General features: G+C 49.7%; 2 protein-coding genes across 3 annotated transcripts in view; one reads left to right on the top strand and one right to left on the bottom strand.

Moving 5' to 3' along the window:
- The window catches only part of LOC147091630 (uncharacterized), a 262,438-nt gene that overhangs the window by 186,118 nt on the left and 58,972 nt on the right, over positions 1-17,348 (top strand). The gene's annotated exons all lie outside the window — the stretch shown is intronic.
- On the bottom strand, positions 13,639-14,295 carry LOC147091633 (uncharacterized). The gene has a single exon (XM_085976620.1). The coding sequence runs from the start codon at positions 14,293-14,295 to the stop codon at positions 13,639-13,641; it is 657 nt and encodes a 218-aa protein (XP_085832746.1).

Raw genomic sequence — 17,348 nt, 5'->3', positions numbered from 1 at the left:
TTAGACTTTTCTGTACAGGATACAATTCCAAAATTTTCGTGTGACACACAACTTGGAGGTATAGGGAACAGTGAGGAGGATAATGGTAGACTTCAAGAACACATAGAAAGGGTGATGGGATGGGAGGACACATGGCCAATCAAATTTAACACAGAAAATTGCGAACTCATATATTTTGGTAGGAAGAACGAGGAGATGCAATTTAACATAAAGGGTCCAATTCCAAAGTGGGTGCATGAACAGAGTGACCTGGGGGCATCTGTGCACACATCCTTAAAGCTGGCAGGGCAGGTTGCGAAAGCGTCTAAAAAGGTATACATGATCCTGGCCTTCATAAATAGATGCATAGGGTGCAAAATGTGGAAGTTATGATGAAACGTTACAAAACACTGGTTCTGCCTCAACTGGAGTATTGTGTTCAATTCTGGGCACTGCAATTTAGGAAGGATGTGAAGTCCTTAGCGACGGTGCCAAAAAGATTTACATGAATTGTTCCAGGGATGAGGGATTTCAGTTACGTGGATAGAATGGAAAATCTGGGGTTGTTCTCCTTAAAGCATAAAAGGTCGAGGTGAGATTTGATAGAGGTGTTCAAAATCATGCGGGGTCAAGATAGAGTAGATAGAGTGAAACTGTTCCCATAGGAAGAAGGGTCGTGAACCAGAGGACACAGATTTAAGGTGATCACAAAAGTATCAAAGGCGACATGAGGAAAATCATATTTATGCAGTGACTAGTGAGGATCTGGATGCACTGCCTGAAATGGTGGTGGAGGCAAACTAAATCGTAGCTTTCAAATGAGAATTGGATAAGTACCGAAAGGAAAAATAATGCAATATATGGGGAGGGGGCGAGGAAGTGGGACCAGCTGAAGTACTCTTGCAGAGAATCGGCACGGGCTCAACAGGCTGAATTGTCACCTTCTTTGTTGTAACCCTTCTATGATTCAACACTGTCTCATCAAACACACCCATGTCAGGTACAGCGCGGTTTAGATACAGAGTTATGCTCCCTCTACACTGTCCCATCAAACACTCGCAGGGCAGGCACAGCACATGTTAGATACAGAATAAAGCTCGTTCTACATTGTCCCATCAAACACTCCCAGGGCAGGTACAGCACGGGTTGTATACAGAGTAAAGCTCTGTCTTCATTGTCCCAACAAACACTCCCAGGGCATGTACAGCACGGGTTAGATACAGCGTGAAGCTCCCTCTACACTGTCCGAACGAACAATCCCAGGGCAGGCAAAGCACGGGTTAGATACAGAGTAACGCTCCCTCTACAATGTCACATCAATCACTCCCAGGGCAGGCACAGCACGGGTTAGATGCAGAATAAAGCTCGTTCTACATTGCCCCATCAAACACTCCCAGGGCAGGTAAAGCACTCATTAGATACAGGGAGAAACTCCGTCCACACTGTCCTAACAAACACTCACAGGGCAAGTACAGCACGTGTTAGATACAGAGTAAAGATTAGTATTCGTAAAAAAAGTAGTGCTGGTGAAATTAATGGGACCGACGCCCGATAAATCCCCAGGGCCTGATAATCTGCAGAGTACTAAATGATTTAGCCATTGAAATAGTGGATGCATTGGTTGTCCTCTTCCAATAATCTATAGTTTATGGAACAGTTCCTGCAGATTGGAGGGTGGCAAATATAACCGCACTATTTTAAAAAGGAGTTAGAGAGAAAACAGATAACAACAGACCTGTTAGTGCAGGTTAGTCTAACATCAGTCATAGGGGTAATGCTCGAGACTATTATAAAGGATGTGATAACAGGACACTTATAACATATCAACGGGATTAGACAAAGTCAACAAGGATTTAGGAAACGGAACTCGTGTTTGACAAACCTACTGGAGCTTTTTGAGTATGTAACTGAAAGAATAGATAAGGGAGAACCAGTGGATGGGGTGTATTTGGATTTTCAAAACGTCTTTGATAATGTCCCACATGAGATGTTAGTGTGCAAAATTAAAGCACATGGGATCGGGAGTAATGTACTGGCATGGATTGAAAATTGGTTTACAGACAGGAAACAGAGAGTAGGAATAAAAGGGTCTTTTTCGGGTTGGCAGGCAGTGGCTAGTCGGGTACTGCACGAATCAGTGCTTGGGCCCCAGTTATTCACAATATATATCAATGATTTGGATGAAGGAACCAAGTGTATTTTCCAAGTTTTCTGATGACACGAACCTAGGTAGGATTGTGAGTTGTGAGGAGGATGCAAAGAGGTTTCAAGGAGAATTAGACAAGTTGAGTGAGTGGGCAAATACATGGCAGATGCAATATAACGTGAATAAATGTGATGGTGTCCACTTCAGTAGGAAAAACAGAAAGGCAGAGTATTATTTAAATTGTGCTAGATTGGGAAATGTTGATGTACAAAGGGACCTGGGTGTCCTTGTACACCAATCACTGAAAGCAAACATGCAGGTGCAGCAAGCAGTTAGGAAGGCAAATGGTACGTCGGCCTTCATTGCAAGAGGATTTGAGTAAAGGTGCAGGGATGTGTAACTACAGTTATACAGGGCCTTGGTGAGACCACACCTGGACTAGTATGTGCAGCTTTGTAATCATTTCCTAAGAAGGGATACACTATCCATAGAGGGAGTGCAGCAAAGGTTCACCAGACAGATTCCTGCGATAACAGGAGTGTCATATGAGGAGAGATTGGGTCGACTAGGCCTGTATTATTTAGAGTTTAGCAGAATGAGAGGGGATCTCATTGAAACGCCTAAAATTCTGACAGGGTTAGACAGACTGGGTGCAGGGAGGATGTTTCCCCTGGCTGGGGTGTCTAGAACGAGGGGTCACTCTCTCAGGAAACGTGGTGGGAGATTTAGGACTGAGATGAGGAGAAATTTCTTCACTCACAGAGTTGAGATTCTGTGGAGTTATCTATCACAGAACGCTGTGGACGCCAGTCAGTATCCATATTTAAGAAGTAGATAGATTTCTGGACAAAAATGCCTCAAGGGATATGGGGAGAGAGCGAGAATATGGTATTGAGATAGAGGATCAGGCATGATCATATTGAATGGCGGAGCAGGATCAAAGTGCCGAATGGACTACTCCTGCTCTTAATGTTCTATGTTTTTTTTGAGAGAGAGAGACAGCGTGAGAGAGAGACAGAGAGAGAGAGAAACAGAGAGTGAGACCGGGCTCATTCCTACACACAGCCCGGGGCCTGGGGCCCGGTCCCAAACACCTCCTGGGGGTTGGGTCTCGGTCCAGCACTACCCGGGGGATGGGATATGTCCAACAATCCCCCTGTGGGATGGGGATCGGTCCCACACCCCCCCTGCGGGATGGCATTCGATCCCTCACACCCTGGGTGTTAGCTTTAAATCCCACACACAACCTGGTAGCTGGGGCTCTCTCCCAAACAGGGAAGTCTTGCTGCAGTTATACAGGGTATTGGTGAGGCCACACCTGGAATACTGCGTGCAGTTTTGGTTTCCATTTTTAAGAAAAGATATACTTGCTCTCAAGGTGGTTTAGAGAAGGTTCACTCGGTTGATTCCGGAGATGAGTGAGTTGACGTATGAGGAAAGGTTGAGTAGGTTGGGACTCTACTCATTGGAGTTCAGTAGAATGAGAGGCGATCTTATCAAAACATATAAGATTTGGAGGGGGCTTGATCGGGTGGATGCGGTGAGGATGTTTCCACTGATGGGTGAGACTAGAACTGGGTGGCATAATCTTAGAATAAGGGGCTGCCCTTTCAAAACTGAGATGAGGAGAAACTTCTTCACTCAGAGGGTAGTAAATCTATGGAATTTGCTACCTCAGAGAGCTGTGGAAGCTGCAACATTAAATAAATTTAAAATGGAGATAGACAGTTTCCTAGCAGATAAGGGAATTAGGGGTTATGGGGAGAGGGCAGGGAAGTGGACGTGAGTCTAGATTCGGATCAGCCATGATCCTATTGAATGGCGGAGCAGGCCCGAGGGGCCGTATGGCCTACTCCTGCTCCTACTTCTTATGTTCTTATGTTCACACATCCTGGGGATTGAATCGCAGTCCAACACGCCCTATGGGCTGGAGCACGGTCCCTCAAACCCCCTGGGGGTGGAATTTGGTCCCACACACAGCCTGGAGGCTGTGGCTCAGTCTCACACACAACTTGATGAATAGGTTACAGTCCTACACACCCTGGTGGATGCAATCATTCTATGTGGCCTGATGGACAGGCCAGAAATGGAACGCGGCTGGAGCTCGAGCTGCAGATTAGTCTATCCACTTTCACTTCTTGTGGGTCAGAGACAGATGCAAACTGCAGCCAGGGAACACACATCAATGCTTAATTTAATTTATCAATTCGCAAAACCGATACTGCCCGGCCCGATCTTAAAAGGATCAGTTCTGCGATTCTGCCACAATGGCAGACATTGCTCCCCAATATGCCCCGTTCATTTTAGATTTGAGTCACGGCTGCACAATTACTCACCCGTTTTAATATTACCCCACTTTATTAGCATAGTGGATCCATAACTAAAATGACCCGGGTATATTGGACATTGCACTCGCTGTTTTTAATTTAAGCCCTTTTTCCCATGTCATGATCAATTAAGTTTATTGTCATGACTGGAAGAGGGCTGTAGAGATTGATGTCATTGGCCAGTCCCAGTAATAAATGGCACTCGGGGATGAAATGTGCATTAAAATGGTGCATTATTGTAGCCATTTTCAAGTGAACGTCGGCAAACTCTATCGGCGTCTTGTCTTTTCTCAGGAGTGATCACACGTTGACAATGAAAAAGCCCAGATTGATGGCTGATCTGGGGCGAAATTTGCAGATTAAATCATTTTCAGAATCACCTAATTACTTCTCAGCGAGGTTTTCAAAAGCTTCAAAGCAGCACTTGCATGTGCAATTTTTAAAGGATGTATGAATGATTTTATCCTTGATTGTGCCTTATACCATGGTTATAATTGCCAGTGGAAGCAGAGTCGATCACTCATTTTCCACTATAAGAATGAATTGAGACCATTTGGAAGAAACAGACCGAGCACTTTTCAAAGTGACTCCTGAACCTGCATCATGTTGGTTAGCCTTTTAATAAGTTTTGTTATTTTTAGTCTGTGTGGAAACGACCTGAAGGGCTCTTTATACAATAAATGCCAGAACTAATTTTAATGGTAGCTCTGGTGAACACAATTCATTTTATTTGTGCAGCAATGTTCCCTCTAATTATTTTTTAATGTGTGGTCCCTTTCAATTTGCTGCATCTCTTCCAGTGGCAGGTGCTGGTGAGCGGCCTGCACATGACCTCGCCATTGATCCGCGGTCATGCACCTTCTTGGGAACATTGGTGTGCGGCCCTCAACAGCTCGCCAAAACTTGTTAACCGGCCTTCCAGCCCAAATAATTGCCTAGCCCTGCTCCACACTGTCCCCTCAAAGACTACCAAGGATAGTTATAGCACGGGTTAGGTACAGTGTAAATCTCCCTTTGAACCGTCCCATCAAACGGTCTGTGGGTCTTATGCAAAGTATGTCCGCTGCCAATGTGCCTGAATAAACCCGTTAAAGTGAGATATTCTGAACCCCGAACAGTCAGAGTGCTGACACTCTGGGACACATTTCTTATCTCAGTACCTTACTGAATGTTTTATTAGGCACTTGTAGAGATTCCCTACAGCGGTTTCCTCTTCCCGTTCCCTGCAATTCCCACCTCTTCTCCCAGTCTCATTCCACCCCGAACACCTTCTCCTAGGACACACTGATCCAACACAGAAACAAGACCCGGATATGAAGCTATGATCAATGCAGTAAGTTTTATTTCCGAGTACAGCCCATTATTCTGACAGCAGTAATACAGGGTCAGGGGATACGAGACCTAAAGAATCAAATAGAGCCTCTTTGCTGTGAACGAAGGTTTCATTCAGTGAGCTCGGGCTGGTGGGAATCAATCACTGGAGCTTTAATTTTAGCAGTGTGCAGCAAATCTTCCCATTGTAGCACCGTGACCAGATTCTCATTGCTATTACATTCGTCCACACATGTAAATTGTTCGTCATATCGTCGCAGTCGGCTAAAATCCAAAATGAAGAATGAATTGATTGATGGTTCTGAACACAGAGGGAGGGAGAACAATGAGTAAACATGAAGCGGAGTCTGTCAGTGTTACTGCGACGGACTCTGGAACACACATGAACCTTAAATCTTTCATACTTAATGAAAGCCCACACTGCTCCCCCTCCCCCAATCTTTGTCCTGAAGGGCAGCCCAAAGTGCTTTCCTCAGAATGGAGCCCAACACCCCCCCTATCTGAGACCAGAGAGAGAAGATCGGACATTGATATAGAACCATTCCTGGCACCAGAAGGGCCCAGAGAGTTTCACAGACCATGGATTGTTTTTAAAGTGGCGACACTGTTTTGTAGGAAACGCGGCAACCAATTTGCCCACAGCAAATTCCCCAAACAGCAAATGAGATTTAACAGGATGGGTGTCTCTGCTCATGTTGGTTGAGAGAGTGATGTCAGTCCAAGACACCGGGAGAACCACCAACTCTTCAAATAATCCCCCAAACCATTCAAGTAAATCTCTTCTGAACCCTCACCAAAGCCTTTACATCCTGCCTGAAGTGTGGTGCCCAGAATTGGACACAATACTCCGGCTGCGGCAGAACTAGTGTTTTCTATAAGTTTAGTGTAGCTTCCTGGCTTTTGTACTCTATGCCTCTATTCAAGAAGCCCAGGATCCCATATGCTTTATGAACTACAACTGCTTTCTTAACCTGTCCTGCCACCAAGGATTTGTGCACAAGCAACCCAAGGTCTGGGGACTTGCACCCCCCTTCAAAAGTGTTTATGTTTTCTTCTGATTCTTCCTAACAAACTGTATCACCTTGCACTTTTCAGTGCTGTATTTCATCTTCCATGTGTCCGCCCAATCCACGAGCCTGTTCATGTCTTCTTGAAGTCTATTACTATCTTCCTCACACTCCCAGGTTTCGAGTCAGCTGCAAATTTCAAAATTGTGCCTTTTACCGGCCACGTCCAAACCCCAGTTCTAATGGACACAGAAACAGGGAATGGGTGACCACCAGACAGAATGGGGACCAGACAGGTAGTGCAGGAGTCCCTGGAGTACAATTCGCTCTCCAACCAGTATTCTGTTCCGTGTACTTGTGGTGGCGATGATTCCTCTGTAGAGTGCAGCCAGAGACAAGTCGATGGCACCACGGGTGGCTCAGCTGCACGGAGGGAGGGGAGGAAAAAGAGTGGAAGAGCAATAATGATAGGGGATTCCACAGTTAGGGGAGCAGACAGGCGTTTCTGTGGCTGCAGACGTGACTCCAGGATGGTATGTTGCCTCCGAGGTGCCATGGTCAAGAATGTCACTGAGCAGCTGCAGGAAACTGAATGGGGAGGGTAAACAGCCAGACGCATTTGGTTGTCATCTTCCAAAATTCAATAGATTCTGGAATGCTTCCTGCAGTTTGGAGGCTAGCAAATATAACCCCGCTATTTAAGAAAGGAGGGAGAGGGAAAACAGGGATCTATAGAACTGTAAGCATCACATCAGTAGTTGGGAAAATGCTGGAATCTATTATAAAGGATGCAATAACTGAGCACTTAGAAACTAATAGTAAGATTGAGCAGAGTCTTCATGGATTTATGAAAGGCAAATACTGTTTATCAAACCTATTGGAGTTCTTTGAGGATGTAACTAATGGAGTAGACAAACGGGAACCAGTAGATTTGTTGTATCTGGATTTTCAGAAGGCCGTCGATAAGGTCCCACACAGAGGTTGGTGAACAAAATTAGTGCACATTGAATTGGGCGTAATATACTAGCATGGATTGAGAATTGGTTAACAGACAGAAAACAGAGTAGGGATAAAAGGGTCTTTGACAGGATGACAGGCTGTGACTAGTGGGGTACCGCAAGGATCGGTGCTTGGGCCCCAACTATTCACAATCTATATGAATGATTTGGATGAGGGGATTAAATGTAACATTTCCAAATTTGCTGATGATACAAAGCCAGGTGGCAGTGTCAGTTGTGAATAGGATGTGAAGAGGATTCCAGGGGATATCGGCAGGCTCAGTGCATGGGTGGGAACATGGCAGATGGAATATAACGTGGATAAATGTGAATCTATCCACTTTGATAAAAAAAAACAGAAAGGCAGAGTATTTGGCAGTGGGGAAAATGCTAGAATCCATTAGAAAAGATGTAATAGCAGTGCACTTGGAAAACAGTGACAGGATCGGACAAAGTCAACATGGATTTACAAAAGGTTAAACATGCTTGACTAATCTACTGTAATTTTTTGAGGAGGTAACTGGTAGAAGAGGTAAGGGAGAACCAGTGGATGTGGTGTATTTGGACTTTCAGAAGGCTTTTGATAAGTTCCCGCATAAGAGATTAGCGTGTAAAGTTAAAGCACATGGGATTGGGGGCAAGGTACTGGCTTGGATAGAGAACTGGTTGGCAGACAGAAAGCAAAGAGTTGGCATAAACGGGTCTTTTTCCGAGTGGCAGGCACTGACTAGTGGGGTACAACAGGGATCGGTGATAGGACCCCAGCTCATCACAATATATATATATAAATTATCTAGACGAGGGAACTAGATGTAATGGCCTAGAAATTCATTGACGCCACTTTTGGGGCGCTAAAGTGGGGCGTCCGCTAAAGTTTGCATCCGCCCCCAAATCTAGGCCACTTCTCCGATATTCATTAGCTTCGCCCTACTAGTTCGGGCGAGCGCTAAAACTGCTGTTGGACGCCTCTCTTTGGGCGCTAAGCCGGAGGTGGTGATCGATAGCGCCGAGGCCGGGCGCAGCGCAGGGGCGGCCATCTCGTGACTGACAGCAGACACCCTGGCGCCGGCCAGCTCTTAAGGGGGAAGGGTCGACTGTGTCTGCTGCCATGCCCTGGATAGTGGAGCCCTCCAGCTAGGCCTGAACACTGCTGCTGGACCCAAATAGCGCCTGAAGACATGGAGAAGGCCCGTGAACGTGCGCAGCGCTTCTCAGAGCGTGATCTGATTGTGCTGCTTGCTGCTGTGGAGAAGAGGTGCCATGTTTTGTACCCGGACAATGGCAAGAAGGTGACGGTCCTCGTCTACAGGAGAGCCTGGAGGCATGTCACCAGCAAGCTGTCAGCCAACAGCGAGGTCCCCAGGACCGGTGCCCAATGCCGCAAAAAGTTAAATGACCTCACACGCATTGTCAGGGTGAGTACCCTTTCCAATGACCTCCTCATCCTTGCATGTGCACCTCACATTATGGGCAAAGGGACCTGAAAGCTCTAATGGGCAACCTTCATCCAGCAGCTATGGCACAGCCATGAGCATCAATTGCACATTCTGCACTGAACACACTGGCCAAGCTATTCCACCATGGGAGGCATTGCACACCAGATCATGGTGACACACTGGCCAGGCTATTCCACCATGGGAGGCAGTGCACACCAGATCATGGCGACACACTGGCCAGGCTATTCCACCATGGGAGGCAGTGCACACAAGATCATGGCGACACACTGGCCAGGCTATTCCACCATGGGAGGCAGTGCACACCAGATCATGGCAACACACTGGCCAGGCTATTCCACCATGGGAGGCATTGCACACCAGATCATGGTGACACACTGGCCAGGCTATTCCACCATGGGAGGCAGTGCACACCAGATCATGGCGACACACTGGCCAGGCTATTCCACCATGGGAGGCAGTGCACACAAGATCATGGCGACACACTGGCCAGGCTATTCCACCATGGGAGGCAGTGCACACCAGATCATGGCAACACACTGGCCAGGCTATTCCACCATGGGAGGCAGTGCACACAAGATCACGGCGACACACTGTACTTAGAGGCCGTCCTTTCTCTTGCAGGCCAAGCTGGCAAATAATCACAAGAGCCGGACTGTGACCGGGGGAGGACGACCCCATATCCAGCCACTCACCAACCTGCAACATCGCATGGAGCGCCTCATGGGTGGCCGGGTGATTGGGCCCGTTGCATGTGGAGATACCGACCCTGTTCTGGGCAGCAATGGTAAGGACATCACCTTTTGTACCTCTCTCGTCCCACTTGCGCATCAGATCTACATCCTTTGCCACTGTCCGATCAATGCGGTGAATGCCACCACTCATGCATCCCGCACTGACGCCCTCTCCTCACTCTAAAGCTACTCTTGTGCCTTCCTGCTTTCAGATGGTCAAGAGGAGGTCCCTCAACTTGCCAGTGACAGACCCTCCGAGGAGGAGCAGGAGGAGGAGCAAGAGGAAGGCGGCCCATCAGGGGAACCCTCAGCCGTGGCCACCCAGGCCAATGTAGGGGACACGTCTTCCCTGGAGGGCAGCGTGGCGGAAGTGTCGAAGGGGAGGGGAGCTCCTGGGACCTGTGTGCTGCAGAAAGGCAGCAGGGGGGTGGAAGCTCGGCGGCCTTCTCCCCAGAGGGGGGATGCGTCAGAGGGGAGTCCAATTGCTGGGCCCAGCGGCCTCCAGCAACGCAGGACGGGTCGGCCAGCTCGGCGGCCTGCTCCCCAGAGGGAGAGTCCGGCCTCCAGTCAGGAGATGCTCTTCGCCGAGGAGATGGAACGCCTCGAAGACTTGTCCGCGGACTTGGAGCGCCGGCACACGGAGCTCATGGCGGCAGTGGCACGGCTGCCTGAGTCCATCGATTCCCTCTCTCGGAGTGTGGCCGAGTTCGGGCCCTTAGAGGCCACCAGTCGGGTGGAATACCGGGCAGATCTGTCAGCGACTGGCCAGGTGATTAGTGGTGCCGTCCAGTCACTGGCTGCTCTGCTGTGGTCAGTGAACAGGTCAACACGGGCACTCACTGCTGCCACACTCGCTGTGTCAGCCAGGCATCGCCAGGGCACCCGGCGTGCTGCAGCAGCACATCGGTCTGTCCCTCGGCAGATTGGTGCGCATGCTGCAGTGCTGGCCCAGGCGAGTGCCAGTGTCTCAGGCGACCAGCGAGCACCTGCCATCCACCAGCTTGCCGCCATTCCTCCAGCCGCCACTGCCACTCCCCCAGTGGAGCTGCCAGGAGCTGCTGCAGTGACTGATGCTGGCCAGCCACAGCTGCAGCAATCAACAGCTGGCCGCTCGACGGCCAGACCTCGACTAGGCCGACCCCCAAGGGCATCTGCCGCCACGACATGTGCCCCTCAGGAGCCTGCCCCCAGCCTTGCAGCAGCCAATGGCCTTACTTTGAGGTGGAGCAGCAGGGCGGGCAGGGGCCACCCAAAGATGGCCAAGGCATCGCCCTAGCGGGCAAATAGTCGAATGTGTGGCCGTTTGTGTTTGTTTCTTGAGGCCGAGAATTGGATGTTTGTTTTTTGAAGGCCGATGATGTGATGTTTGTTTTGGACGAAGGCCGAGAATGACGGCCATTTTAGTTGCCCTATTTTGTTAATCCTCCCCAGGTTGTGGGAGCGAGTAATGTGTTTGAGTGTTTTTTGGGGGTTTCATCTGTTTTTGGTTTTCATGTGGGAAGGGCCCAGAGTTTGTACAATAAAGCATTTTATTTATTCACATTGTCCATGTTTGATCTTTGAAGTGTTTGTTGCCTTAACTGGCTGAGGGCTTGCGGAGCAGCTGCAATCATGTTCTATCATTGGCACAAGCCATTCCCTGACAGGGGGCCTAGAAGTGACGTTCAATAAGCCACCGACGGGCGGCCCTTGGACCTTGTGCGCCCCTCCTGGGCTGGTACTCCTCGTCCTCGTCATCCTCATGCTCCTCCTGCTCCTCCTCCTGAGGTGGTGGTCCAACGTGAGGTGGCAGTGCCTGAGTCCTGCGGATAGCCAGGTTGTGCAGCATGCAGCAAACGACGACGAATTGGGAGACTCGATCCTGCGAATACTGGAGGGCTCCCCCGGAGCGATCGAGACAGCGGAACCGTTGCTTGAGCACACCGATTGTTTGTTCTATGAGGTTCCTCGTCGCTTGATGGCTCTCGTTGTATGCCTCTTCAGCGGGGGTCGTGGGCGCGCAGAGCGGGGTCATGAGCCAGGTACACAAAGGATAGCCTTTGTCCCCGATAAGCCATCCTCTTGGGGGAGGCTGTGCCTGGAACATGTAGGCCACAGTTGTCTGTCGCAGGATAAAGGCATCGTGGCTGCTGCCTGGAAAGCGGGCATTGACAGCTAGGATGCGCTGCCTGTGGTCACACACCAGCTGTACATTGAGGGAATGGTAGCCCTTCCGGTTGTGGTACTCCTCGGCATGCTCAAGAGGTGCCCGCAAAGCCACATGCGTGCAGTCAATGGCGCCCTGCACCATGGGGAAGCCAGCTATTCTTGCAAACCCCACTGCACGCTGCTGCTGCTTGTCCAGGGTCATGGGGAAGGAGATGAATTGATGTCTCCTTCTGAAAAGGGCTTCGGTCACCTGGCGGATGCAGCAATGCATGGCGAACTGGGAGATGTTAGCGATGTCCCCAGTAGCGGATTGGAAGGAGCCGGAGGCATAGAAGTTGAGAGCCACTGTCACCTTCACTGCCACCGACAGAGACGTCCTGCGCATCAGTTGTGGCTGCAGATCTCTCTGAAGCAGCCGGCAGATGTCTGCAACCACCTCTCTTCGGAATCGCAGCCTCCTAACACACATCGCGGCAGACATGGTCAGATAGGAGGTCTGCTGGCGGTATACCCTGCGTGGGTAAGGCCTCAGTTGGTGACGCCTGTTGCCCCCTCTGTGTCTAGCCAGGGCTGCCACTCTCTCACGGCGTCTGTAAGCCCTTCTGGCATAAGGCTGAAATTCAGCGTTGCCACCCAATGCAGCCCCCATTATATGCTGACAAACACTGAGCTCTGAATGAAGGCAAAGATAATTGGTAAGCTCTGGCCTGAGCCAAAAATAGCTGTCCAAGTGTTGGTCCAAACCAGTAAACTCTCCTCCTTGGTCTCTGTCCAAAAAACCGTTGCACAAGAGTGAATGCTGCAAAATGGCTGGCCTTTATACTGCTGGGTAAGTGCCCTTTAATTAGCGCTCCCCCCGGCCCGGCTGGCCTGTGTACCATTCCACTTTACAGTCGCTCGGGACGCCCGGCGCACAATGGGCCGGCGCGAGTGAAGTTCCGGTTTGGGGTGCACAAAGGGCGTTGCACTATTATATGACGTCATGATCTGCGCGCGCAGCAGGGCGCGCGCTAAGACTTTGCGCCGGCGCTAAATGTGTCCTGAAGTTGGGGAGAGGTGCAGATCGCGCTGCGCCCGGGTGATAAGCGCCTAGTGCTCGAGACCTACTCCCCCTAAGGCGCTAACGGCTGGCACGCCCAACTAATTTCTAGGCCCTGGTCTTCCGATTCTCCTGCCCTACAATCTATCACAGCTCTGCTGCTCTCAATTTAACCACCTTTAAAATAGGAGTTAAAAACCAATATTGGTTCGTGTGTTATATTATTCCTGGCAGGTATACTTCAGGCATTAAAACTCAATCGAAGTTTTAATAATTTCCAGTATTGTAATGGGGAAATAATTGGTTTTCTATTTTTCAATAAGGATGATTTTGGTCATATACCATCGGGTCAATTGCAATGTTCCTTTTTTTCACACACCCAACCCTCCGGTCCGGCTCTTTGTGAATGTTTTTTGTGGCTCTGAAAAGAGCCGTTTGATATTGAAGGTATTCATCCTCTGATTGGTCTCCCCTTTAGGAGCTGTCCTCTTGCTCTGAGCAAACTTGGCTTTCTTTCTCCGACAGGGAGGTCTCCTCCTGAGCGGGGGTTTGGTCCGCTTCCTGCTCTGGTTGTTTGGCCAGCTTTCTCGGCTTTGCACGCTGGCCTTTGCCTTTCCCTTCGGCCCTGGCCGCCTTCCTCCCCTTGGGTTTGCGGGCGGTGGCCCTCCTCGCCCCCTTCCTGGCGTCGCCCTGTTTCTTGGTCTTCCTGGGCAAGCCTCTGCTCCTGGGCGCCGCTTTCCTGTCCGCACCTTGCTTCATCCTCCTCCTCCTCCTCCTCCTTTCCCTGGCGGCGGCGGCGGACTCCCTCTTGGGTTTCTCCTCCTCCTCCCGGTCGCCCCACCTCTTGCTGAGCCTCAAGGAGCCCGAGGCGTCGGTGCCGGTGGGCTGCAGCAGTGAGCCTTTGGTCACCAGGCTCCGGGCCGCCTGGTGGACCCACCAGTTGTTTCTGGCCACGTCGTAGCCGCGGCCCGAGAGGACCTTCTTGAGAGCCGAGAGCCCGAGCCCCCGGCACTCCTTGGTGGACGCCACCACCTCCAGGATCTGCTGGGACACGGTGGCGCCGGGTCTCCTGGCCAGGAGCGCAGTCCTTGTCTTCATCCTGGTGTTCCTGGCAGGGAGAGTGTCGGCCATGGCTTGGGCTGGGACCTTCTCTCTCTCTCTATCTATCTGAGTGTGTGTTGGGGGATGAAGAGTTTCCAGCAGCCGGCGCTATTTCACCAGGCGAACCGGACGCTGCAGAGCCAAAGGTCTCATCTCCTGAAAAATGCCCACCAACAAAACACAAAACAAAGTCGCCTTCTTTCCAAAGCGTGTATCACCTCAGAGCGATTATATATCCCCAGAGACATTCTCTCTCGCTCTTTACAGAGGTCACTGACCATCATCAAAGACCCTACCCACCCCAGCCGCAGTCTGCTCGCCCCCCTGCCATCCGGGAGACGCTACAGATGCATTCGCACCTGAACGACCAGATTTAGGAACAGCTTCTTTCCCAGGGCTGTCGTCCTACTGAACTCTGCTAATAAACTCTAAAGCCTGCACATCTGCCAATGCACTTTATTATGTTTATGTTTATGTATTACAAGCCAAATGAATGTTGAATGTTAAATGTCTTAATCTAAATGTACACTCTCGGGAGCCGCAAGCCTACATTTCGTTGTACCGCACTTGTACACTAACAATGACAATAAAGTTGATTATTATTATTATTAAGTTCTTCTGAATCTTATGTTTTTTTCATGTATCTTTAGCTCAACTCTCTGTAAAGACTTGAGCGTCTCTTCATCTCTTTCCCCCGTGAAGCGTCTTGGGATGTGTTTCGACCTTAAATGTCATTTGTAAATGCGAGTTGTGCAGATTTCTTGATCTGGGAAAATGTGTCCGTCTTATCTCCTACTCCAAGTCGCGGTCTCAATGATTTCTTGTCTCCAAGTGCTCCCCTTCCCTGTACAAAACAAAGGTCTTCCTAAACCGAAGTGTGGCGTCACTGAACATTAATGCTTGAGCTACCTCCTATTTTACCCCGCTTTTTTCCACAATATTGGCGGTCCGGCAACATTGATCTTCGCTGTACTCCTGGGTTTCAATATCAAGAGTAAATTCTTCAACTGGCAGGGAAGAACCTTGGTTTCAACCGAAATCCTTGTTCTCGGAGTTATTGAGCGCCGATTGCCCCCTTCCCCGTGAATTCCCCAATCTCTTCACAGAAATCACAGAAACCCCGCAGTGCAGATAGAGGCCATTTCGGCCCATCGAGCCTGCACCGACACATATCCCACCCTATCCCCGTAACCCCATGTATTTAATCCCCCTAACACTAAGGGTCAATTTACCATAGCCAATCAACCTAACCCGCACATCTTTGGACTGTGGGAGGAAACCGGAGCACCCGGAGAAAACCCACGCAAACACGGGGAGAATGTGCAAACTCCACACAGACAGTCACCCGAGGCTGGATTCGAACCCAGGTCTCTGGCGCTGTGAGGCAACAGTGCTAACCACTATGCCACCGTGCTGCATAGTGGTTAGCACTGGGACTTATACTCAAAAGTAAGAAATGCGAATTAAAACAGCTTTCATAAATAGAACGCACCCCATGTAGATGGATGAACCAGACGATTAATTTGGCAATTCATTGCATTAACATACAGCCTAACAGAAGTATTTGTTCAGGGGTCTCGGTTTTGTTTTTTAGCTCCGTTTTAAGGCTTTGCGAAGTGGCTCTTAAAAGAGCCGTTTGGTGATTTAATTGCAGGTTTTATTTTGGGAGGGGGACTCTACTTGGAGCTGGTGTATTTGGTGACCGCCTTGGTCCCCTCCGAGACGGCGTGCTTGGCCAGTTCCCCGTGCAGCAGGAGGCGGACGGCGGTCTGGATCTCCCGGCCGGGAGGAGATGGTCTGGTGTTTGGTGTAATGGATCAGGCGGGAGGCCTCGCAGGCGATGCGCTCGAAGATGTCGGTGAGGAACAAGTTCATGACACTCATGGCCTTGGAGGAGATGCCGGTGTCGGGTCGGGGTGGACCTGCTTCAGCACCTTGTAGATGTAGATGCTGTAACTCTGCTTCCTGCTCCTCCTGTGCTTCCTGTCCCCTCTCCTGGTCATTTTCATGGCGGTTTTCTTGGAGCCCTTCTTGGAGACAGCGCCCTTGGCACTGGCTGTGGTGGAACTGGTGGAAACAGCAGCAGCAGTCGGCATGGCAAGCCCTTCAATTCCTTCTCCACCTCGACTGGTTAATAAAAACACAAAGCAACATCGAACTGCAGCCCGCAACCCCTCCTTTATATACACTGCTTTATGCTAATGAGGGATGCCAAATTGTCTATTCCAATTGGCTGATCCTTGACACACCACATGTTCAGTATGCACAAATCACAGTCAACTATCAAGTTTTTTTTGTCAGCAGCCGCTGCCACGCAAGGAATGGGGAAACCTTAATTTGCTGGAGCAAAATCCCGAAGCTATATATATATATAAAAAAATCTCATACTCTCATGTGACACATCCACAGTAAATGTCTTATGCGAAATACATTCATTCGAGCCACAACAATTCTGGAACTCCCCATAATATACAAATTAGACGGGTCCCAGAAACGACAAAAGAGATTGTCTAAGAAAAAAATATATGCGCTTAATCGCTTCTGTTTAAGAAAGGCCACTGCAATATTAGTTACTTACTAAAACCCTTATGGCATAGTACACAAATGCTGAACCTGAGGCAATTTATTTGGTATTTTAAAAGATTCTCAGGATGTAGGCATCGCTGGCAAGGCCAGCTTATATTGCCCATCCCTAATCGCCCTTGAGGAGGAGGTGGTGAGCCGTCTCCTTGAACCGCTGCAGTCCGACTGGTGAAGGTACTCCCACAGTGCTGTTAGAGAGGGCGTTCCAGGATTTTGACCCAGTGACGATGAAGGATCGGCGATATATTTCTAAGTCAGGATGATGTGTGACTTGGAGGGGAACTTGGAGGTGGTGGTGTTCCCCTGCGCCTGCCGCCCTTGTCCTTCTAGGTGGGAGAGGTCGCGGGTCTGGGAGGTGCTGCCGAAGAAGCCTTGGCGAGTTGCTGAAGTGCATCTTGTCGATGGTCCACACTGGAGAGTATTCCATCACACTCCTGACTTGTGCCTTGTAGATGGTGGAAAGGCTTGGAGTCAGGAAGTGAGACACTCACTGCAGAATA

Source organism: Somniosus microcephalus, unplaced genomic scaffold (assembly GCF_052327205.1).
Source record: "Somniosus microcephalus isolate GS21.2 unplaced genomic scaffold, FLI_Smic_1.0 unresolved_chr3, whole genome shotgun sequence".
Classification (NCBI taxonomy): domain Eukaryota; kingdom Metazoa; phylum Chordata; class Chondrichthyes; order Squaliformes; family Somniosidae; genus Somniosus; species Somniosus microcephalus.
Note: the sequence above shows the minus strand (reverse complement) of the source record. Positions and strands in the feature narration are given on the sequence as shown.